This window comes from Embiotoca jacksoni, unplaced genomic scaffold, assembly GCF_022577435.1.
Source record: "Embiotoca jacksoni isolate LCO1_2020_lvr unplaced genomic scaffold, fEmbJac1.0.p SCAF_4, whole genome shotgun sequence".
NCBI classification, from domain to species: Eukaryota; Metazoa; Chordata; class Actinopteri; family Embiotocidae; genus Embiotoca; species Embiotoca jacksoni.
The window spans coordinates 14,801,653-14,827,608 of NW_027185392.1; the positions used below are offsets into that span (position 1 = coordinate 14,801,653).

Here is a 25,956-nt window from a genome sequence, read left to right on the forward strand (position 1 = left end):
TCAAGTCTATTTCTATCGGGACCAAATCACAAAGTTGCTTCTAACAATTTACAATCTGTACATTAAACATGATCTTCCATTAGAAAAAACACGCAAAAACACCTTTTACAGGGGAAAAAAAAGAGTAATGGAGTCTTCTTCCTGGATTTACAAACATCCAATATACAGTACACTCAGCTTCCAATTTATTAGGTACATTTAGCTATTACTAATGCCGTTTAATGAATGAGTTTTTGTTGAAAAAGATTAACTTCATCATCATTTTCCCGGATGCAGTTTGTGGTGCTGTGCAAGTATATTGCACAATACAAAGATTTACATGTAGCCTACCCACATTGATAAAAGTGGGGTGGAAAAAAGACCTGTCAGTAAAACATTTCAAACGCCCCAGAGCCATTCAGCCTCCACTCCACCATGAACACCTGCAAAGAAGACCGACAACACATACAGTACACACGAGAGGCAAAACTAAAGGACACCATTCACACAGAAGCAGAAGACTGAAATAACCAATTACTGTTATGATATGGCAGTGTTTTAACGGACCCAGACACAGTAGGATAGCTGTTTTTACGAACCAGGGAGTCTTTATTTTCTCCAAACAACTGACACACAGTCGGCAGAGATAAACAATGTTCAAGTCCATAAGAGGCCAGAGGCCAATTGTCCAGGAGAAGTCGCCTCTTCTCTCTTCCCTGATCCTGAGCCGGAAACTGGCTCCACCACGCTGGCAGGCAGGCAGAGTGGGCGTGGCTTCGCCACAGCGAACACAGCTAGCGGCAGGTTGGCAGGATCGACTGTGTGACGTCCGCGACTCTACACAGGATGGCCAAACCTTCGACAGCTGATCTCCGAGGAACGAACTGGAAGGTTTCTTCGTACAGGTGATACCCGTGGCTCGACACTGGACGGAAAGATAGGGTCGACTGTGTGACGCTTGAAGCTGGACACAGGATTGCCAAGATTGCAGCAGATGATCTCCGAGGAACGATCGGTAATCTTCTTCGTTCTGGTGAACGGCAGGTAGGCAGGAAATAAAACGAGAGTCAGAACCGGAAACTCTCAATGATGAGACAGACGGACTTACGGGACGTGCTACCATGCAGGTAAACGGACGGACTGACGACGAGCAGACGGGAGACCGGAGTATTTGTATCCAGCGGGGTGATCACAGAGATGAGGCACAGCTGTGCTGACAGAGAACGGTGAGTCAGAGGGCAGAGCTCGGAGGAGGACACTGCGAGGAACACAAGCACGTGGCAAACAACAACAAACAGACAGGTAAATGACAACACACATGAGGATAGATGATCGGGGACAAAAACAGAGGAAAACACACTAGGATCAGACAGGAATCCCCATCCTCAATGGGAGCCTCTCAGCGAACCGCCAGGCTTATCGGGGTGAAGGCGATGGTACGTACGTACGAGTTCTGGGTCCATGATGCGGGAGCGAGGTACCCTCTGGCCCGTACCCTTCCCAGTCGACGAGGTACTGGTAACCTCTACCTCGTCGACAGACACCAAGAGGACCGCCTTTGATGAGTCGGGGAGGTGGTGTGTGTGTGTGTGTTGGGGGAGGGGGGGTGGAAGGGGTTCGGCCGGAGGGTTCAGAGGACTTGAGTGTACAGGTTTTAGTAGAGATACGTGAAAGACCGGGTGAATTCTCATGGACTGAGGGAGTTCACGTTTGACGGTGACTGGGTTGATGATGGATATGATGGGAAATGGACCGATGGACCTGGGTGAGAGCTTTTTCGATTCCGTACGGAGGGGAATGTCTTTAGTGGAGAGCCAGACCTGTTGGCCGGGACAGTAGTCGGGAGCGGGGGTGCAACGGCGGTCAGCCAGGCGTTTATTTTGCTCGGATGACCGTAGTAGACTGGCCCGAGTCTCCTTCTAGGCCCTCCTGCACTGTCAACTGTCTTTGAACCGAGGGGACTGCCACCTCGGTCTCTTGGCTGGGAAAGAGCGGGGGCTGGTAGCCGAGGGAGGCTTCAAAGGGAGAGAGTCCGGTCGCTGCTGAAGTGTGGCTGTTATGCGCATACTCCACCCAGGGGAGGAGGCGGCTCCAGGTAGCCGGGTTAGCTGTTGTCACGCAACAAAGTATGCCCTCCAGCTCCTGATTTAGCCTCTCCGTCTGTCCATTGGTTTGAGGGTGGAACCCAGAGGAAAGGCTAGTGGTGGCACCGAGGGAGTGACAGAAAGCCCACCATACTTGGGAGGTAAACTGGGGAGCCCGATCTGACACAATATCGGCCGGAATCCCATGGGGTCTTAAAACGTGTTCAATCATCAGGTCGGCGATTTCCTTCGAAGACAGGAGTTTAGGGTGAAGTTAAACCTGGCGAAAAACAGGGCCCAGTGGGCCTGGCGAGAGTTCAACCGTCGGGCGGTGTGGATATACTCCAGGTTGCGATGATCGGTCCAGACGATGAAGGGTTGAGCCGCTCCCTCCAGCCAATGTCTCCATTCTTCTAAGGCCAGTTTGACGGCTAGCAGATCACGGTTGACCACGTTGTAGTTCTTTCAGCTGGAGAGAGTTGGCGGGAGAAGTAGGCACACGGACGGAGCTTAGAGTTGGTAGCAGAGCGCTGGGAAAATACGGCTCCCACACCGGTGTCCAAGGCATCTACCTCGACAATGAACTGGTGGCTTTCGTCAGACTGGATGAGGATAAGGGCAGATGTGAATAGTTCTTTAAGGGCGGAGAATGCCCTGTCGGCTTCAGGGGACCAGACGAAGTCTACTTTGGATGAGGTGAGACGGGTCAATGGGCTGGTCATCTGGCTATAGTGCCTTATGAAACGTCTGTAGAAGTTTGCGAACCCCAAAAACTGCTGTAGTTTCTTGCGGTTCACAGGAACCGGCCACTCTGTGACCGCTTTAACCTTCTCGGGGTCCTTCCGAAACTGTCCCTTCTCAATTATAAATCCAAGGAATGGAACTGAGGCTATGTGAAACTCACATTTTTCGGCCTTCACGAACAGTTGGTTCTCCAGAAGGCGTTGAAGGACCTGGCGGACATGGTGGCGATGTGCTTGGGGGTTTGGCGAGTAGATCAAAATATTGTCCAGATAGACAAACACAAAACGATTAAGAAAGTCTCTGAAGACGTCATTCACGAGGGCTTGGAACACCGTGGGGGCGTTCGTCAAGCCGAAAGGCATGACGAGATAGTCAAAGTGCCCCAGAGGGGTGTTGAAGGCCGTCTTCCATTCATCTCCCTCTCTGAACCGAACCAGGTGGTACGCTTTACGGAGATCCAGTTTGGTGAAGATGGTTGCGCCAGTTAGAGACTCGAAGACAGAGTTGAGTAGGGGGAGTGGATACTTATTCTTTATGGTTATCTGGTTGAGTCCCCGTAGTCGATATAGGGCCGGAGGCTCTTGTCTTTCTTGGCCACAAAAAATAATCCTGCCCCTACCGGGGAGGACGACGGACGGATAATCCCTGCGGCGAGGGACTCGGTGATGTAGGTCTCCATGACCTCTCGCTCGGGTCGGGACAGACTGTATAGCTGGATAGTGGGTAGAGTTGCGCTGGGGAACAACTCAATGGTGCAGTCGTACAGCCTATGGGGTGGTAGAGAAAGGGCTCGTTCCTTGCTGAATGCCTCACTAAGATCGATGTACTCCCCGGGAATGGTGGAGAGGTCAGGGGCGGAAACAGGAGTACCAGGGGATGAGGTTCGGCAGGGAATGGCCGACTTGAGACACCTGGAGTGGCATGCAGGACCCCAGCCGGTGATTCGGCTGCAGGACCAGTCTATCTGGGGGTTGTGATCCTTCAACCAGGGATGACCTAGGACCACCGGAGTCAGAGGTGTCGGGAAGAGGTAGAATCTGAGTTCCTGTCGGTGGTTTCCCGATACAAGCAGGGGGATGGGTACACAGGATGGCCAAACCTTCAACAGCTGATCTCCGAGGAACGAACTGGAAGGTTTCTTCGTACAGGTGATACCCGTGGCTCGACACTGGACGGAAAGATAGGGTCGACTGTGTGACGCTTGAAGCTTGACACAGGATTGCCAAGATTGCAGCAGATGATCTCCGAGGAACGATCTGTAATCTTCTTCGTTCTGATGAACGGCAGGTAGGCAGGAAACAAAACGAGAGTCAGAACCGGAAACTCTCAATGATGAGACAGACGGACTTACGGGATGTGCTACCATGCAGGTAAACGGACGGACTGACGGCGAGCAGACGGGAGACCGGGGTATTTGTATCCAGCGGGGTGATCACGGAGATGAGGCACAGTTGTGCTGACGGAGAACGGTGAGTCAGAGGGTGGAGCTCGAGGATACTGTGAGGAACACAAAACAAAACACAAGCACGTGGCAAACAACAACAAACAGACAGGTAAATGACAACACACGAGGAGAGGTGATCGGGGACAAAAACAGAGGGAAACACACTAGGATCAGACAGGAATCCTCACAATTACATAGGAGGACAGAGAGACAAGCAGCTATGCTGCATGTCTTGCAGGACAAAGATGCAGTTCCAAAATGACTAAAATGAGGGATAGACTGAGTTGTACCTTGCTGAACCTTGAAAATTCTCAATCCAAAAACTTCAGCAACAGTGTTCTGGTTTCTGTGGAGAATCGATAGATCTCACGGTGAACAATCTTTGTTGGACTGAAGAAATAGTCCAAATGAAAACTGCTCACTGCATGTTCTGAGGATTATCCATGAGGACAGTCCGTAGGAAGAGACGCTGGCGTGTTGAATAGTGAAGTTTTCAGTCTTGAAAGCACCACAAATTAAATGAGTATTTATGTATTTGAGTGGCAGTAGAAGTCTCAGAGATGAATATATCTCAATACCTGAACAAGTAAAACCAGAGGTTCATCTGGCTGTGTACCACTATAGTAAGTGCTAATACATTGAAACTTTTTGAATGAACAAACCCTTTAAAGTTTTGTGTTGCAAATGTTTGTCATTTGTACGTTGTTCAGTTCTTTGGCATCACTTTCTAAAATTGTGTCATTGCTTTAAAATGTTGTGATGCTGGCAAATACACATTTGAAATGGATAAAAGAATATTTCAAACACTAACCCGCAGCTTCAAAACATGTGAGGTTCCAGGGCCAAAACGGGACGGACAGATATGAAATGAGCAACAGATGGCTGGAACTGATGAGGAGAGGAAAACAACACCATTGAGCAGAGCCGAAAAGGCATTTGGGCAGATTTCAGGGCTGTCGTCTCCACCATCATAAACCATTCATTTGACTTGAAGAGAAGAGCTCGCTTCAAAAACAAGATCCAATATCTGCTCATTACGCAGAGATTACCACATATTACATACACCTCACAAGCAATAAGAACCTCTGTTGACTATATTAGTTTGCTAAACTTTGAAAGCCGCCAAAAACGTTAACTTTACCACGACAAAAATTAAACAGTTTTGAACTGAAACTAACTTAAATTAAATTTGAAAGCGGCAAACCAATCAGTATAGTTTACAGTGACAGTCCCACAGAGAATTATCACCAACTCTAGACCTCCTTCAGGTTCTCAGAGCAGTTTTCAAGTTATTGTTTTTTTTTTTTTTTATGGCCCACAACACCTTTTTTGCTTCAGTCCTACTATTTCTCAAACCCACTGTATGCTTCTTGTCAAGCGCCAAACACCAGACAATCCTAGCGCCTGGCTGGTGAACATTAAGGAATAATAAGTGAAAGAGCCCCATATTTCTTTAAGGATTTGGGGGACATCAAAGTAGACACAAAAACATTACTTTTGGACTTGAAATCTCATTGTGGCCATAAATTTGACTGATTGCCCGTGTTGCTTGTTAACACATTGCCCTCATCAACCTTATATGAGTGGTCTATTGAGGAGGAAAGAATTGATCAAATGCCCTCACACTGGTGGATTTTCTGCAGAGCACATTCTTACAAATATGGATGATTTAGTTCAAGTAAAGCGTCCCAGTAAGCCAAGGTGTTAAGCCATACATTTTATTATGAAAGTCTGTGCTTTCCCCCCTGTGGCGCGTCCAAATGTCCTCTGCAGAACAAAGCATCCAGTGAGTGTTGATATTTAACTTATGCTATAGTAAAAGCACACAGGACACCCACTTGTGTGCACACACACACATTTCTACTGTACTGTATATGGTCCACTCACTGTCATGTGGGGATTGACTCACTGAGTGAAGCTTAGGTCGCTGGGCGCTCAAGGCAGAGCCTATGAGAAGACCCGTTACCTAGCAACCGCTGTGATTGTCTCATGCTCCAGGTGAAACTTCTGTGAAGAAGGTAGCCCCATGTGAACCAGGTGGCCATTACGTTATTTGAGACCCTGTTATTCTTGTATTTCAAGAAAAAAGGTGAGCAACAAAAGGACACTGAACACACATTGTGTTTGCGCACTTGAGGCGACACACAAAAAAAAAGAACCAGCTGGTGAGCTTCAAGGTTTAAGAGAGAATATCATGAGCTCAGGCGGTTTTCCCTGGTATCACACTGACTCATCAATCAAGCTTCACTCTTCCTCTCTCTCTCCACACTTTCATATTCTGTGATCAATGTTATAATTAATCAAACAACACCACACAGCAATCTAATTAATCTTACTGCTTACTGCGAGGTTTGAGCCAGACGTCTTGCAACAGTCAATCTTCCGCAGGTAGATAAACTTTAGGAGCACCGATGAAAATGATGATTTCATTTCAATATGCAGCTCAGAATTTGTTTAAAGACATCGGTTTAATTACAGACATGATGCAAAACACATTTTAAAATCACAAAGCTCAGCAACAACAAGGAAAAATGTTCCACAAATATTGGGTTGATAGCTTTTCTTCGTCTTCCTCTGTGCTCACATTACTGTACATTCAAAGTTGTACTACAATAATATGTCTCATGATAGATAAGTTCATGAATGTTTAGTCACTATTGTCAGGAGAACAGAGACAAAACACAAAACTCAGAAATCTCTCAGACGTAAAAAGTAGCTGATTGAAAAATCTGGTTTTCACAGCCTTTGATATTGTTTCATCCTTCAACTGATTTTTAAATGTAAATACAAATAATATATATAATTATATATTACATATATTATATGTTATATACAATAATGGTGGTGACAGAAGGTTTCTGGTTGACTGCATTGAATGTGGTGGTGTGTATGATGAAAAGTGACAGAGCTCTTCCCAGGTGGAAAACCAATTTAAGTCAGGATTGTGGCGACACATACCTGACCATACATGACATGCTGTCATAGCTGCGACGTGTAGACTGTATATAACATGTGAAAGTACAAACAGACTTTACAGAAGATATCATTTGTATAGAAACTTGATATTAAACACTTCTATTGTCTTCATAATGTTAAAGCATTTTATTGCATGTGGCTAATTGGTCTTTTATTTTTATTAATTGACATATTGTGACCACAATCCTCTGTATCTCCTCCCAAATAGTTATCCTCAGTTATGTTTTGACAGAAGAAGCACAATGATGTTTGGATTTCCTGGAGGATTCTGCTTGAAATGGCTCCAGGTAGACTTTGGCTTAAAATCTGTTCAACATTTAAGAGAAGTAGCTTTAAACAGAACAACGACAGGCTCCCAGGAGAGGTGAGACAGAGAGAGAGAGAGAGAGAGAGAGCAGAGATATGTCAGGTGGTGCCATGGACTGAGGGCCAAGGCCTGGGAAACAGTGCCATCTATTGATTATACTTTCTGCTACATTATGGCAGGAGTCAGAGCTTTAAGGTTGACAGTAATGGTTTAATAGAGGCCATTCTTTCCCCATTGAACATGAATGTAATTTACGCTGCATGTTCTTTCTGTCAGACAAGTTGTTCACTCAACTTTCAGTGACTTGAAGACTGCGGAATATTGGCAGTGTAGCTCTATACTGTATGTATTCTATATATAACCATCCATGACAACATTTAAAGAAAATCTAAATATTTGTTTTAGTATGATACATTATTTTATATCACTATTGTACTCTGGGAAGGGCTCTTTTTTCTTTGGTTCCTCTAAAAAAAATAGTGTTTTGTGTCTACTTGATGTCTGGGATATAGGCCTATAGTCTTTTATGCTGAGAAGCTGGGTCTACAGTAAGTATTCCATGTTTGTATTTAACAGCATTTAAACCGATCTTAGGAATCATGGTGGTAGTGTCGCTACGGGACAAATGTGTTCGAGGTATTTTTTTTTTCTTTCACTTTATGTGTATACTCTAACGTGTATTGCTTATTTTATTTATGTTTGATTCCCCAATTTAAGCATGTATGCATTATATAATAATTTAATAAGTTACTTAGAACACACTATGATATAGTCACACACAAGTAGAAGGACATGTTTTTGTGTTTTTCTAATTATTAATTAATTACAGTATTTAGGATGAGTTAACTGTTACCTATTTTATTTGATTATTAAGCCTCATATAAAACTTATTTTTTTATGTTTCAGATTTCAAATCAGATCTGGGTTTTAAATCTGTGATGAGCAAATAAACACAAACTCTCAATCTGTCAGATACAATCACCAATTCAATATCAATGTAATGATATTAACAGTTGCTCAAAATCAAATGTTAATTTTCAGATTGAAGAGATTTTAACACATAAAAACTATTCAGTCTGAAACTGTTAAATGATGGTGAGTCTATCGTTTTAGCAGCAGATCAGCAAGATCCACTAACAATGTGGAAACCACTCACACCACTCAGAGAGTAGACCTTGTAAATTATTACTCTGACTGTTCATTCATTATCAACCACTAACATCCACTGTATCATAAGGTTTACAGGGATCCTTTCAGTCCTACAACTGTATTCAACGGCACACTTGTTCATATGATAGCATGAACTTTGAAAATGGCTCTGACATTGCATGGTGGTCTGTAGGAGTTTGTGACAAGATTAGATGAGAAAGGACTTATTCACCAGTGCCGTGGTTGATATTCACAGTGAAAGACAACCGTCAATGCCCAACTGCTCACAATGCTAATTTCTGACACATCTCTGTGAATTTTATGCGAGATCTGTGGTGACATGCAGTGACCAGTGTAGCAGTGCATCACAGTCGACATCGGGTATTTGGCATATAGAAGGTGGTAACAACGCAGTCAATGCTTGCAATAGAGTCATAAAAATACAGTGCAGATCACATAAACAGTGGTTAAATATTTTTAAAATTAAAGTTGTAAATGCAACATTCGGGCATTTTGTTGTCACATTGTGAAAATCATGTAAATCCAAAATGTCCATAAACTCATCAGTAAAATGGATTTGTGTAATGATACTTTTTAAGCGATGTAGAATTTATGATTTCTTAAGCTAGTGTTGTTACTTATAAAGTATTTGTTCCCTACGTAATGGGTGCCTTATTAAAGTACCACAAATCTTTTGCAATCTGTTGCATTAGAACAAAATATCACAGGTTATGCTTCAGATATCTTCACCCCTATTGCCACTTGAGCACAAACATGGGGCTCAATAAAGCTATCTGATAAGTCAATACCTTCTGACAGATCGATGCCAGTGTGTACAGTAGTTATGTCATTGATTGATTGGTACATGTAGCGTCTCACAACAGTGAGGCCAGAGGGCGAGTGATTTCTCTGGGGAGGAGCAGGATGTCCTGGATGAGATCAGGCCCGAGCAATGCCTCGCTCTGACATGTGTCAGCCTCGATTAGTTTTGACGGTTCAGCATGATGACCTCTCCAACTGTAATCTACCAGCATCGGCTCTGACAGATTAACAGTGCTATTAATGTCTGGATGTTTTTTGCCCGTGCAGAGGACTCACAGAGGATGTTATTGATCAGAGATGTGTCTTTCTGCCGTCTGAGCTGCTGAATGAGAGAGGTGTGTTTCATGTCTGGTCAAGGCCAACAGATGTAGTGAAACATAAGAGCAGTGTAATGATTTAAAAGTGGGTGGTTAGAGTGGATGAATACATACAGAAACATGTGCAATACATGCTTTGACGTTGCAGTACAAAAACTTAATTTTCACCAACTTAAAGAAAGTAATATTTTATAAATTCCGTTTTTTTTTTAAGAAGACATTGGGGTCTTGCTTCCCTGCTGGGGCTCAACTATTCATCCTGATCTTTCCCCTGATGGTAGCGAGATTTTTCTTTCCTCTTACTGTGCCTTTTTTTTTTTTTATCTGAAAACTCATCTCTTCAAGAAAAACCTCATGTCATCCTCACCTCGCTGAATCATTTCCCTTTTCTCCACACACTCTAACTTGCTCCTCAAAAAATCCTTCCTCTGGCATTTTCTCTATTTCTGTTATTTTTTTTTTATTTCTGAACCCATTGGTTCTCTCTTCCATGTACATTACTCTGAGGTCACCATCAGGAAAATATAATCTGACTCAAGAATTCCTTTTTTGTTGTATGTGATGGTGTATGAATTTGTGCTCATTATACTGATGTACCCCTTAAAGTCATTCTTAAAAAGTTGTATAAATATCTACTGGATGAGTTAATGTCTCTTAACCTGAAATATGAAACAATATGTAAAGTAAGGATGTGTAAACTGAAAAAGAAGTCACTGACTTCAAAGTGAGCAGTATAACCGCAGTGGAAAGGGTGTTAGATCCCCATCTTGTGGTCAGACTTGAAAAGTGATGTTTAACAAATCTAGTCTGCAAATACCTTGAATCTTACTTTTCTTTTTCAGAAATATTTGTGGAGGCATGCATGGAATTTTTGTCTTTTTCTGAATGGTGCTTAAATTATCATTTGTTTTAATATTTTAACAAAACTCTCCAATGAACCTTATGAATTTAAATCCAAGACAAGTGAAATAATCTGTGAAATGTTATTGTGTATTTAGTTTTACACTCACTAACTGTCAACAATATTAATACCACTGCTAAATGATGATGGGAAAACTTTTACCAGATGTCTTATTCACTTATTGACAATTAAATGACTGAGATATTTCTTAACAAGTTTTATGACTGATTTAGGTTGCGGTTTAAAATCAATCATAAAACACCACCACATCTACTCCACAAAATCATTGCATTTTTTTGTTTTTGTTTTCCCCAACAGCCTCATTATCACTGCTGTGTCCTCTACATAAACAATAACAGTCAATCAATAAACTTGATTAAACCTTATTTATAGCTCTCAAACTAAATGTGGAAAATGGAATGAGGGATTAATGCTGTCTAATCAACCTTCCTGCTCCGTAGCCGAGGCAAGGCCGGGCGGCCTCTGCTCTTTTACAGCAACAGCTGACCTGGCAGCAAATACCGGCTGCTCTACCTTTAACAGGATGTGAGAGAACTGGGTCATTGTGGGAAAACATGGCCCCTCAGATTCTCTGCTGCCAAATGGTGTAAAACCTGAAGTGACCTGCTATAATTCAATTTGTCTTGGTAGTGAAAGGAGTGCTAGGCTCATTTCACATGGTTTCTAACCAGGCTGTGGCTGGCCCACATTGTCTCAAACCAATCCTTGTCTTTTATCATGCCTGAGCTTATGAGTCCCTGCTGTGTGCATACATTTTCTGCTGTGAGCAAACTACCTAGTAAATTATAATGGTACACAGTATTCTGGTCATTTCATTTCTGCGTTTTACTTTTATACCTAGAGATTTACTTGGCGAAATTATAGTGAGGATGTATGACTCGCACATTTACTGTCCTCATAAAAGCTGCCTTGGGTCAAGGCCGAGGATGATTGTTTTGTTCTTCACTTTAAGGTTGTGGCACATTGTGTGCACTTCCCAACTTTTAGGTTTCATTCAAAGGGCGTTGTAAACTAACTCTGAGATTAAAAAAACAAACACCAATTTATCATCCCTGCCAATTTTCACTGTGTTGAATATTTCATATTTCTACATGACAGAGATTGTACATGTTCTTTTATTGCTGTTTCACCTTAATCTCTGATAAATGGAGGGTTTCTCATGGTTTAACAGAGTAGATGGAATCTGTGAACAAAGTATCCAAAAAGCTTTTATACTGTTTCATGCTTTTATGATTTGAAGGTATTTTTTTCCCTTATACACATAAAACAGAGGTCAAAATGACCTACATTGTGTTCCTGGTATATGTAAATGCTTTTAATTGCCATTTGTCCTTTGGTTTTCTCAGAGTCAGCTTCCTTCGAGTCTGAGGCAGTGATACTCTGCAGTGACCTTCAGTATGGGAGGGATTTGATGAAAATGATTGAGTTCATGCAGAATTTCACGTTCTTGTTCACAAGTTTAAAGTGGAGTGTGAGATCAATAGCTAATTGCTTTGGCACCTGCAGTGATGTTGATATTGTTCTGGACTCACATTGTGACAAGGAGCTGCATCAAGTCAAAAGTGAAGGGACTCTTGCTTCTTCCCTCTTTATCAACTTTAACATCTTACCTTTCTACATAATTGCTCTTAATTTTTAGAGTTATTATTGAGATATTCAAGTATATATTGATCAGTTTTAGTCCCTACATCACTATTAATTCATCAAAATGTACCTAAAGTTGCCAAAGTGCAGTGATGGAAAGTAACTAAGTACATTTACTCAAGTCCTGTGTTTAAGTACAATTTTGAGGTACTTGCACTTTACTTTGAGTATTTTCATTTGACACTACTTTATACTTCCAATCCAGATTTGAGAGGGAAACATTGTACTTTCTACTACCCTACCTTTATTTCACAGCTTTAATAACGTTTTAGATGAAGATTTTATACAATAGATAATATAACAAGCTTTTAAAACACAACACATTGTTGAAGATTAAACCAGGGATTTCCAAACTTTTTGTTTTTTTACATTTTACAAAAAATTGTGTGTTATCTTTGTCACATTTCAGATGTCTGAGTTGTTAACAGATCAACCAAATAGGGATTTTTCACTCTAAACTTGTCTGAAAGGATGAGGCTTTTTATTTCCTCTGTATCTCTGCACTGTTACATTATATATCATCCCTAACAAAACATCTGGTCTTTCTTAAGCGTTATCTGATTAATATCAACAGGCAAACGTTTTGTTCATGTGAACAATCGCTTGAATTTTCACCTGTTAGTTTCACATTTTTACTCAACCACCACATCAACTTTTACTCAATAATACTAACCTGAATTTATCGTGGTAGAGGCAATATTAAGAATTCTGCATCCCTGCATTAGATTACTGTTCAATGGTGAACACTAGAGGGTGGTAGAGTTTTTTTTTCTTCTTTCAACTTCATTAGGTCAGACAGAAATTACTTTCACCTTGACATCAAAGAAATTTTAATCCTCCCACTTACATTAATTAGTTTGTTGTATGATTCCTATAATTTTGGATTCTTTTCTTTTGTTATCATGTTTTATTTTTACACATTTACACACAAACTGAATTTTAAAATGTTTACTGTGGTAAAAGCTGTGATGTCTTGAGGAAGTCCCATTTAACTTTTCAAAGAGTTGTTCACCTCTGACCGCTCTTTAACTGATGCTCTTTGTCTCCTAACCTTTTTTTTTTTTTTTTATTGACATAGTAATCTGAAATCGTGTAAGTGTGAAACAAGTGACATAACTGATATTTGATATGGTCTTTGATTCGCAGTTATGAGGATCCAAGTAGCAATTCACAAATGCCTCTGGATTATATTCAGCATAAGTATAGCCTAATGGAGACTACAGTACTAAAGCCAAAGTATTGTACTTACAATTTTCAAAATGAATAGCCTATAGTATGTTCTTGTGAGTTCAGCCTGAAACCAGCAAAGCTTTGCAACTCATCACAGGCTTTGCATTGTTCCCTTAAAACTGGATTGTTTTGCTGAATGATTTTCATACAAATCCCTGAGAAGTATTATTCTCCAAATCCTCATAACTGCATTATATTAGCAGCTGACCAAAAGTATCAAAAGAAACAGTCAGAAAAGGATTAAGCCTTATCGTCAACCTAATTGTTATTTATATTTTAAAGAGAGGGATTATTGTCATTGAGGGATTTTCTGCTTTGTCATTCTGTACAGGATTTCCCTCTGCCGGGGGAAGAGTACTTATTTGGTTCCTGCTAAACAGCTTCCTCTCTTACAGGCTGCTCAAACAATGAATCCATGCACCCATACAGCTGGCTTTTCATCTGATGAATTCCTCAGATTTTTCTGGAAATACAATGGTGGTTTATGTACATATGTACAAGAGAGGAACATGCTTTCTTTCCCACATGAAATGTCTTTTAATGTTGACACACTAACAATTTAAAAAATATATTTTATTATCTTTATGCCTAGTTATTTCTGCCTTTTCTTGTTCTGATTACAGTAAAATACCTTTACATATTTTTGTCAGGACCCAGGCATAAGTATAATTTTTCAATTTGATGGTCAGAAAGTTACTGTTTGGCTTGCACCAAATGAGTACTCATAAAAAGTGACAAAGATTGAGTTATTAGTTTCAGTTGCACTGGCTTCAGGAATTAGGCTACTGTAGTTGAAAAGTGGGTTAACTCATCCCAGCCTGCTTATTAAAATTCTCTTTGCCCTGTTTTTTTGACAAGCTGCAGTGACAGTGTGGCTCAGGTCAGAGCTGTGTGGTGCCAGGTGGTGACGCAGGTAGGTAAGAGCCTGGTAGGGAACGGGGGTGAGTTTCTAACAGGAACCCACCAGGTGGTGAGTAAAGCTGGCATTGCTCTGTATAATCCAACCTCACCATTTGGCAGAGTCCAGATTAGTATTTGATGCACTCTGCTACACAGACATACTATATCCATGTTGTATGGGACTAATATAATAGTATGTGTCTTTCTGATGTGTACCATCGTACACTGTGCTTCTCTATTATTTACATATAGCCAATCAGTTCTTCTATCTAACTTGCTTTTTCAGTTGACTATTCAGACACTTTTAGTATAGTGTAGAAAATTGTCATGGAGATATGAAACCGATTCAAAATCTTATTAAAGAGAAACACATTATTTTAGAAAGGTATTGATAATATATTGATAAGGTTTGAAAGTGTGTTAAGTGTTGTGAAGTTGTGTAACCCAAGAAAATCTTCTAGATATTTCTCTAAAGAGTAGAACATGCTATTTCATTGTGCAAATAAATACATAGTTTCAGTTGAACTTTCTGTAGTAACCACTACCTGAACCCTAATAAAGCAGTTACGTTCATCATATTGGTCACCAAGCTAATGTTGACAGTAAAGTTTTATTTACTCCCCAAATCTACTTTTGGAAGTTTTCTATCAATAATTCTCTCTTCTAAATCTCACTTAATCATGAACTTTGACAAGTGAGACGGAGGTGAGACTTATGCTTTATTGAAAATGTTTTTAAAAGCAGTATTTGTCTGTTTTAGAGCAGAAAAGACTAAATCAAATGTATTGTTGTTTTGGGAAATACTCTGCCAGACAGCTGCATACAACCAATTCCCCAAGGTTTTCTCTGGGATACTCTGTTTGCATTAACGTGCTGTAAATGTGGGTTTCAATTTTATAAATGTTAAATTTATCATTCATGAAAATTATTTCTCACTTTCATTAACATTGCGAGATAAGGCATTTAGATATCATGCAACTTAAAATCCAGTAAATGGTAGTAAAGTTCAAGAGTGACACAACATAGACGTTTCAAGAGATACAATATGCTCTCAGGGACAGTGGTTTTATTGGGGAGAACTGATACAACAGCTGAGATGTGAGGCTTCAACTAGGCACAAGCTATTTTGACATTCTTATTGTTTTGTAAATATATCTAGACATATATAGTTGTTGCAGTTGCAGATTTGCATATCCTAGAAGAGTGTGGTATTGGCCTATTGGAGGTCCCTCTCTGAGTGCCTTTCTAGTTGCAGTGACATCGACATAAATATCATTTAAATGCATTATTTATTTTTTTAGATAGCTTTGGATACAAAGTAGGCTAATCGTAAAACTATATAGCCTATTATTATAGCCTAAATCTATATCAATATCAAATCTATATCAATAGTCTTATATTTGCCTATGTTTACTTTTCCTGTGTTTATTTCTCATTTCTGTTTTGTCGACCCCGAAGTTTAACAGTTTGGACACAGATGAGGTCATCCAGCAGGAGTGTTCGATTTAAACTTCATTGTTGTCTTGAATAAATCAGCAGAACAATAGGGAGCATTAGGACCCCGAGGCGCGGAAGGCTTCCCCTCCGTCTCATTATCCATTGATCTGACAGCTTGACGGGACGACCAGTTAGAGAAGGATGTGACTGGGAGAAGGAGGTGCCCTGCGTCAGAAGTTTGGTAGAAATTCCTCGGTTGTTTGTAAGACAACAGCAGGTCCACTGCGATGTCTGTCAAACACAGATGTTCCTTATTCGACACATTTTTAACCGGATGAACCCGAGCTGGCGTTTGGATTGTTGCTCCTGTTGTGTTTTTGTTGGTAGAGAAATCACTTCATCGGATCAGCCAGTTTTGGGATTCAGGCGTCAGTGGACTTAAAGGTCACTTCTTGATTTATTTCTCTCTTTTTTTTTTTTTTTTTGGAGCTGCGTTTCAGCGGACAGACTCGTTTCAAACAGCCGGCGCAGCTGCAAGTAGTCCCAACTGTTTGTGGACTGGAAGTCGAGGCTGGGGACGCACACGTGTAGTTCGTCCTTCATCCGGCTCAGGACACATCGATCCCTCTGCTCTCTCTCTCTCTCTCTCTCTGGATTAAAGTTTGTCCTCCGTTTTCAGGTTGCGTTTAAAACAGGAAGAGAAAGACACGAACAACATGTCACTAAGCAGAAGTATTGAATTTGAACACTTTGAGGAACGAGAGAAGCCACACCGGACACCGAGGACCAACTCGGGCTCCGGGTCTCAGTCGGGCTCCAGAGGCAACGGTCTGGTCCCCAGCCCCGCGCACAGCGCGCACTGTAGTTTCTATCGCACGCGCACGCTCCAGTCCCTAACGTCCGAGAAAAAAGCCAGAAAAGTGCGTTTTTATCGCAATGGAGACAAGTATTTCAAAGGTCTGGTGTATGCTGTGTCCAACGACCGGTTCAGGTCTCTGGATGCTCTGCTCATGGAGCTCACGCGCTCCCTGTCGGACAACGTCAGCCTTCCTCAAGGAGTCCGGATGTTGTACACGCTGGATGGGGGCACGAGGATCACTGGCCTGGACGAGTTAGTAGAGGGTAAGGGCGATGGTGGATGTAACGATCACTTCGTGTGACCACATCACGACAGCAGCTCAAATACTTGATTCTTTCGATTAGAGCTTAATGTACATTGATTCAGACATGCGATTGATTATATAAAAGCAAACTTTTTTTTTTGCTAAATGGCTCATGGAAATTACTGAACAGTTACATTTTAAGGGGTTGACTCTTGATGCTGTGACTTCAACTAAAGTTTTTACTTTGTTCGAAAGACCTCCTTTACTTCAACCACTTATCTCTATATTGTGGCTGCAATGCAGAACTTCTCGTGTGTCCTTGTGAATGCATTGACATAACTGTCCTGACATGTCTGACCCAGTGCTTTGCAGCAGACAAGCATACAGACCCCTCCTCTGTGCAGTTTGTGTTCACAACAAAGCTCTGCTTAATGTCCATCTCTGTCCATTGATCTCAGCTGGACGGACTCACTCCTCCCGCTACACTCTATTTGTGAGCCTATGTGGGCGTGAAAGTGCTTTGTGCACCACAAAATATGTGCCTGCCTAAGAATGAATATATGTGCGCGTGTATGTTGTTGCAGGGTTCACTGGCCGTTAAAACCTTTTACATTGATCTCGCCCTTGGGGCTTGAAAGATGAAAGTGTCCCTTCCCCCATCCAGGTCATTTCTTGCAGTGCCTATGTGAACACTTAGGTTGGAAACATTATGAGAATTAAATTTAATAAAAAAAAATAAAAAAAAACTGCAGCCATTAGTTCAAATAATGCTTCAGTGTTTTCATTTTGGTGACGATTTAGAAAGCTGAACAGTATCACACACTGTAGAAACAAAGAGGCTGTTTCCATTTGGCTATTTCAATCCGGACATGTGCGGCCACATTCGGAGGTGGACTGGAGGTGGAGTGGGTTTCCACCTGTACTTTTGCTGGCCACTTGTGGTCCGATCACGGCCAGGTCGCATATGTCTGCATTGAAATAGTCAAATGGAAACCGGGTCAGACAAGACACAGTCTGTGACCCTTTCACTTTTCCTGCTGTGTTGTTCCCTCTGCAACGAGTGACCTCTCAGTAATGAGTTAATCTTCATGTTCAGCCCTACAGTGTCTGTCTGCACTGTGACGGGCCTGCAATCCTCTTTTATCCTGAGGGGTTACTGCTGGGCCACGGGTGCTGCCATCCACTGACCTCTCACTGTTGTTTTTATTCTTATGTATGGGTCTATTTTCATCACAAAAGCCCCTAAAGTTTAGTCTCTGTGCTGCACTCATTTCCTATATGCTGTCCTCTGAGGGACTGCTGGGGATGTAGGCCAGTGCTTGATCTAAATTCTGTAGCATCACTAGTTGGGCAAACTGAGCTTAAGTTGTTTTGGTGCTCTGGTTCTGTCTGTGACTGACACTTCTGCAGCTCATTTAGTCATTAATTTTAATTGGTAAATTCACTCCAATCACAGCATAATCCTTTTTTACTCTCAGCTCTTCCTGGCAGTGTCACTGCAGGTTTTGTTTAAGGTTTTAAGATATCTGCAAATGAGATGTCTTCTGAAAACCTCCTCTGGTGGTGTTTGTAGAATAATTATCTATGTTTAAGTTAAATCTCTTACACTTGAGTGAGCCAGAAGTGGGCCCTCTTGAAGAGTCTTTTCCTCAGTTTAAGTTGCAGCTGCTTCCTCTGAGGCTCTTTCACTGTTTACATTTTCATTTTTTATTAAACTTTCACACTTGAATAGATTCAGCAGTTTCAGGAGATACATGAAGGTTAGATACCTTGTTGGGTCAGTAAGTGGGAATATTCTGTTTATGATTTTTGCAGACTGGACCCTTTAAGACAGAACAGACTCTTTAAGACAGAACAGACTCTTTAAGACACCAGGCCTTGAATAAGCGAAGGATATGATCGTGTCCTGGTCAATCATAATCATGTATTTAGGCTGTGTAGTTTCTAGCAGACCCTCTTAGACAGCAGGTGGGCCAAACACCCGAGTCTTGTCCTTGTGTACTCACCAGTGTAATGGACAGAGAGAGGGAACATTACTGTACAGCTCAGCAGTCTGCCTCCATTGATTGAAGCCTGCTGTGGCTCTTTTGTGTGGAAACCCAATCAAGCACTATTCACACGTGCCCCTAATGGCTGGATGGGATTACCGAGCCACCCAGTCAACTTGAACTGCTGTGCTGGTGGAAAACAACACAGAGAGGTATAGTACGTACTGAACTGAGTTTAGAACGAGCTTTGTGGAGGTCCATAATGTGCTGACAGGGGAATTCTAGTTGGGACAGAAATTGAAACACCAAAGGGTTTTATTTGTATGAAATAGGGAAATTAAGCTTTTTTTTATTTTAATTTTTTTATGTTGATGTTGAAATTAGGTAAGGCACTCCAGCATTAGAACTGTTCAGTGTTTTATGGCTGTGTTGATGTGTTGTTGTCCTCAGCAACAATGGGAAATGGCAAACTGGTTATTTGAAAATGAGTCTTGATTCAGGAATGTTTTTTCACTAATCACAGTCCTGTATTATTGAGGAAACCCACTCATTTATGATATGAAGTTTGTTAAGGAGACTAAAATGTTCTGTTACAGCAAGTGCCAACACATTACATGTTGAGCCATGATTGGTAGATTGCATACAAGCCCCAGAATAAAGAAAATTAAAAACCTGGTCGATGTAGTAGACAAAACTTGAATCCAAAGTAAAGTCTGATTCATAACAACCACAAATACACAATCAAAGACGCACTGAGCACATCAGTTTTGCACTTTTTTTTTTTTTTCCCCCAGCTTGTCACCACGTCCACAAGACGTAATTTTAAAAAATTAAAACGGCTGGAAAAATTTAGTCTGCAAAACATTTTGTACAACATGTTAAGCATTACAGAAAATGGGTAACATAAAAAGCAATATTTAAAACAAATAACATCATATGTCCACATTGTACATAAGTCTATAACTCGTTGTCAAAACTTGACTTTCACCACTGAAGTTCTAATGATTTAGAATAATACAAACAATGTAGTCCATGATCATGGACTTCACATCTTCCTTGCAGAGGGACTGAAGTGCAGCTGTGCTCCGGCATTGTGTTCAGCGCTGCCACTAGTGACCAGAAACTACACTTCTGTACTCTTTATATGTACGTCAGTATTTTTGTAATATAGCCTCCAGGGTTTACTGAAAGTTTAATTCCCAAATCTGAATTAAATGCCCCGTTCCATAATAAAAATACATACCCAAAATATGATTGTGTCCATGGAATCAGAATTCTGAGTTAATTATTTGAATCTGCTGATTTACTAAGATTTGTTAGATATGGAGAATTTAGGATCCAAGTCATGTTTGATTTCAATTATCTTTGATTAATAAAGTCAGTTTTTCTGAGCTACTTAGTCATGAATATTTTTAAATGTCTAATTTGTAGCAGTTCATGGAGTGTAGCTCCAGGCTAAGACTCAGCTGAATCCTGGATTTATGCTTGATGGATAGATGAGGCTGTGGTCGTCTCTGTTTTGGCAGGATGAGGGCAACACATTTTATGATCTCACTGTAAGTGCTGAAAAAGGATTTCGATGGATGGAAGCGCCAATATAATTGACATGATTTTTTTTCTAAAAATCTTTTCTTCGAAGCCATTTATTGGTGTGTCCATTATAATCTAACTTTTCAAGTAGCTCCACCTTCTAAATATGTTGTGATCAAATAGTAATAAACAGTGGCCAATGATTCTTACTGCAGTTGTGAGTATTAAGTCAGAAATATTGAAGCCCATACAAACTGGATATGTTTAGATCATGGGATCACTTCATTGTTTTTGTGACAGCAGTCTGATAAAGTCTTAATATTAACACATTAACAGAACTGTGGCCATTTACTGACATCGCTTCTGTTTTGAAACAGTGACAGCTGTGCGATCACTGCAGTAAAAACTGTTAGACTGCTTTGACAGCCTTGTTAAGGTCGACCTCATCTGTTGTGCACATGAGGACAACAGCCAGTGGTGGGTGGCTGAGGCTCCTATCGTATCACTGAGGGACATCAGGGAATAGACTTCTCACCAGTCGCCATCTGAGGGCATTTCGGTATTCTGTCACTTTCCCTCAGATGAATGATGGTCTCAGTTATATTTTGTTTTAGTGTTCAGCCACAGCTCTGTCCCTCCAGCTGCGGCCTAGACTTTTAATTAGCCTTTGGTTAATTGCAAGCTTAATAAAACCTGGTGTCATGGGACACGGTATCTTATTTGGCCTTCTTACACTGTTGCTAAATTCATTTGTCCTGACACACATCGAACAACCAAAATTTCAGAAGAGAGGATGGATTTTTTTTTTTTTTATCAGTAAATTAAAAAGTTACCAAGGGATGATAAACATAATGCCACAAATTGCTAGCTTCTCTTTAAATTGTATATACATACATTTCTGTGGTATGGAGGATTAAAAGAGTATAATTCATGCTGCTTATAGACTGAACAACCTGCAGATTCAGCCCCTTAAGTATTGATTGTATTGTATTGATACGAAGATACAGCCATGAGGAATGAGGTGATGACAGATACAGTACTTTGCTGAATATTGGCTCTACTGCACTTTGTTTCATGCTGGACAGACATCTATTTCACGAGCTATTTATTCAAGTTTCTCTGTTTGTATGTGAAGTTCTTTTCTCATTAATTAAAAAATTCTGTGATTTTAATTTTTAATAAAAAAAAATTATACTCCCTGTAAATGTCGGAAAAAATAATTTAGTAAAATACATGTAAATATAAATGTAAAAAAAAAAGTCTATAAAAGTTTCACAGTTGCTACTGAAAGAGAGTTGATTGTTTGTGGACACTTCAATAGTTTCTTGAGGAATGTAGCATGAGAAAAGAAAGTATCTGTCACTCTCCCCTTCTGCCCCGTGGTGGGACAGAGGGGCTCACTGAAGCGCAGATCCAACACTCAGCCTTCAAAACAATCACCAGGCATCTTCACTGTGGTTTTCAATTACCGACCGAGCCCCTGAATCGTCACATGACTTTGTTCTTAAGAGGAAACATTTGCGTGTTAATGTGTTCAAATGGAATGCTGGCAGATGAAACAAAATGCTTTGCTTTGGAGGAAGGCCAGTGCAGCAGCTCAACAGCTGAGAGGGAGGGAGGACAGAATTACACTGCCTCTCAATGTGCCTTTTTGTTTCAGCTGAAGAATGTTAACTCTGTTATTCCAATAATTCGAGTAATGTCATGTGGAAGCAGTGTTTTATCAGGCATACCACATATGTGAGGTTGATTCTGTGGAAGGTGTGTGTAATTTTCACAATATTTAAATTGGAATAATTTTTTTAGGCTTTCTTTTGCTGTACTGTGAAACTTTTATGAGCAAAATTGTGCTACAAGTAGTTTTTATTTATCTATTAACTTCAAACAAAGTGCAGTAATTACAGAAAACATAAATCAAATCAATATTTGTTGTGAATACCGTTGGTTTTTAAACCACCACCATACCTCCTTGGTGCGTATACACACAGCTTTTCATGGTACTTGGCTGGTAGGTTGTTCCAAGCATCTTGAAGATCCTGCCAAAGTTATTCTGTGCATTCAGGTTGTCTAAGTTGCATCTGTCTTTTCATGTAATCCCAGACGGATGATTGTAGAACTTTTTTCTTCCTCCAGGTGAAAGTTACGTGTGCGCCTCCAACGAAGCCTTCAGACGTGTGGACTACACCAAGAATGTCAATCCCAACTGGTCAGTGGGCATCAGGACCGGCACGTCACGCTCCCTGTCCTCTCTCGTCCCGCTGAAGAGTGAGCTGCAGCGTGAATCTAAGGACTTCATCAAACCCAAGCTAGTCACAGTCATCCGCAGCGGTGTCAAACCTCGCAAGGCAGTACGGATACTGCTCAATAAGAAAACTGCGCACTCCTTCGAGCAGGTGCTCACTGACATCACGGACGCTATCAAGTTGGACTCTGGAGCCGTGAGGAGACTGTACACTTTGGAAGGCAAGCAGGTAAGTCAGATGAATACTTGTTAAATAATATACCAGTCTGCAAAGATGATCTCGCGTTAAACTGTCCTCCTGTGTGGATGCTAAGCGCAGCTCTGATTATCACCACACAAACTTGTGAAAAACCAGTCAGTGAAACTAGGTATTCTCTTGTTCTTGCCAACCTGTGATCTCACTGACTAACATGACATAACTAGACAGTTGGAGTGAGTTAAACATATTGTTTTCAATGACTTCAAACTGGTGGATGTGCATATGAGAACCAGATGGAACTGCAAAGCTGAGCTTATCTCTAAAAAACACTGATATATAGGTTTCAGCTGTGTCAGCAGTCTGGGTAATTACAGTCCATTTAATCATCCATACATAATTACACGCCACAGTTATTTCAACAAAGCAATTATGAATACGCTTTAAAGTCCAGGGCTTTTGCCACATCCGTCAGTATTGTATCCTCCTACCTCATCTGCCCCTTTTGTACCACGTGAGACATTTTGTGCTATAATCCTGTCCATCTGGGACACATATGTATTAATGTTTCCATTTGAAATCCTCATTGAGGGTTTCCTGATGTTCCCAGATGAGATGAGCTCAAACACAAAGTGCCCCTCATCAAAAAGATTTATATTTACTGTATGTCTCATCTGGTAGAGGTCGCAGGTCATTATTATCCACATAAATATATCGTTTTAACTTGTCTTTTTGTTGATAATCAGCTCTTTGCTTATGATCAGGCTCTGTTAAATCTGGATTATTACCTTAACATTGTTAATGGTAGCCAGATATGGTTGAATTCACTTTGTGATACAAGCTGCTGGCCTCGTATTGACTGACAAAGTGCCTCCAGATAATGTTAAAACAAATTAAATGTTTCATTCAAGCCCTTGCTAGATGACTTCGCACTAATCAAGCCTTTCACTACCAAATAAATCTCTATATTTCCCAGTATACAGAGTTTTTAAATCTGGTGTCTGGAGAGACATTTCCGTGCTGGTCAGACAAATGCGTAGTGAGTATGGGCGTGTAATGATTAAGAAGAGGTGTTTGTGAGAGGTATGAGGAGAAACTAGTTAGTGGCTGTGCTTTGGTTACTTGTATAGTATATATTATATACATTAGGAAGGCCTTTTTGCTGTGCTTTGCCCAGATTGCTGTAGTTGCACAAATGGTGTGTGTTCAAAAATCATAAAAAATGTAAACTTGGAGTTTAAAGTTGTTGATTGATTATCATAACTGCTGGCTTGATATCCGTTACTTTCAATTTATAGCTCAGGTATTGTTTCATTGGCGATGGGACTAAACCCCTGTGTATTTTATTTAATGGACAATTGTACTGATTAAGGGGTGTTGATTAGATCAAAGGCTATAAAAACATCAAGAGGCCTGGTAGGTCAGTGGCATTGGTCCTAAACTACTGAAAATGTATTTCCTGGGTAATAGTTAATAGTTAAATGGAGTTTTACCAGTGAGAGGTGTGAAAGAGAAATCGCAAAACAAGTTTAAACTAAGAAACAGACTCTGACAACCAAAACAGCTGATGTTTGTTTCCTATGAGCTGACGGGTATCTTTCTGGGCTGGACAGTCCAGACAAATGACTCTGGAGAATTGTGATCCTTATCACCTCTGACAGAGCCAACCCAGCACTGTTTCTGTGAGACCAGCACTGTCCAACCTCTAATTACTTGTTATAATTATATAATGATATCCAGAACATCACTGTATTTATTTACATTCTCTTCCTGCAGTGGATGGGCTTGAACTGGATGACATGGCTACACATGCTTCAGATGATACCTAATGTCAAAGGGTGATATATTAAAAAAAAAAAAAAAAAATCAAATATAGTACCTAAGTAGTATAGTAGTTAATAATTGCATCGCTCAGAGCTGTACACATTAATAATACTTTTCAGAATTTGCTTAGAGCCTCTACTGTGTTAATTCAGTCCAATGCCTGTGACAAAAAGCCCCGATCTGTCTCAGTTTACATCTCCTAGTAATTAATAAGTAGACCAGCCATGCAGACGAGCTGTTATTTCCAGGCCTTTTATGCTCCATATTGCTTGGAGGAGTGTATCATCAGTCTTTCCTGGGGACAAGGACATACAGTACTTTAGTGCTTGTTGTGTGGTGTCCACCCTGTCTGTCCACCCATACTGAGAGTTGATGCTTTGACTAATCATTTGCAGTGAGAAGAGGTGAGCAGAATGTCGAAAATGATTGAGCTGGACCTTTCCTTTTTTAAAACCTGTTAATAACATCTCTGAACTCTTAGACATTATGGTCCGTTAATGGCCATAATGTCTGTTAATTTAACTTTTGTTAGAAGACATGAAACCGTACTGTCAGCTTCAGCATTATTAGGATGCAGTGTTTTGCTTATCTGTGCGCACAGGAATCACACTGTCATTCACCATTACTCACTGTTATACATGGCTCCTATAGTGATTTACAAGTGTAGCATTAATGGCAACTCATTTAAGAAAGATCTCAAACCACACAGCATGCAGGCCTGTTGTGCTTTTAGTCATCCACAATGTTCTTTTATTAGACTGAAGATGAATCACAGCCAGTTCAACCACAAACGTAACACCAACATTTAAAACGGAGGGGATTTAATGAAACTGGCTATAGGAAAAACTCTGATTCCCCTTTAGCTTTTTATATTTTAAATCATACATAAATAATTTTTAATCGTGATTCACAACCTGTATTTTGTAGTATTTACAGATTATACATTTACACAATTCATGCTGACAAGTGTGTCACTTCCTTTAGATATTCACGACAAGGTTGCTGTTTTGTTTTTGTTTTTTAATGATAATCACATCGGCTAGTTGTTACAGTAGACTTTTATTCAGCTTCCTTTGAGATGAATTCTGCTCTGTGCTGGCTGGAGCCCAACATTTCTC

The 25,956-nt window shown here is 40.7% G+C and overlaps 1 protein-coding gene across 4 annotated transcripts in view; it reads left to right on the forward strand.

The window, feature by feature from the left end:
- The first annotated feature begins 16,140 nt into the window (after positions 1 to 16,140).
- The window catches only part of dclk2a (doublecortin-like kinase 2a), a 41,569-nt gene continuing 31,753 nt past the window's right edge, over positions 16,141 to 25,956 (forward strand). For 2 of the 4 annotated variants that reach the window (XM_069166792.1, XM_069166793.1), the window contains exons 1-2: positions 16,141 to 17,077; positions 22,710 to 23,047. In XM_069166792.1, coding sequence (XP_069022893.1) covers positions 16,672 to 17,077; positions 22,710 to 23,047 — 744 coding nt within the window. In that variant the 5' untranslated portion in view covers positions 16,141 to 16,671. The remainder of the gene's footprint in view (positions 17,078 to 22,709; positions 23,048 to 25,956) is intronic. The other 2 variants (XM_069166791.1, XM_069166790.1) reach the window with 2 other exon arrangements.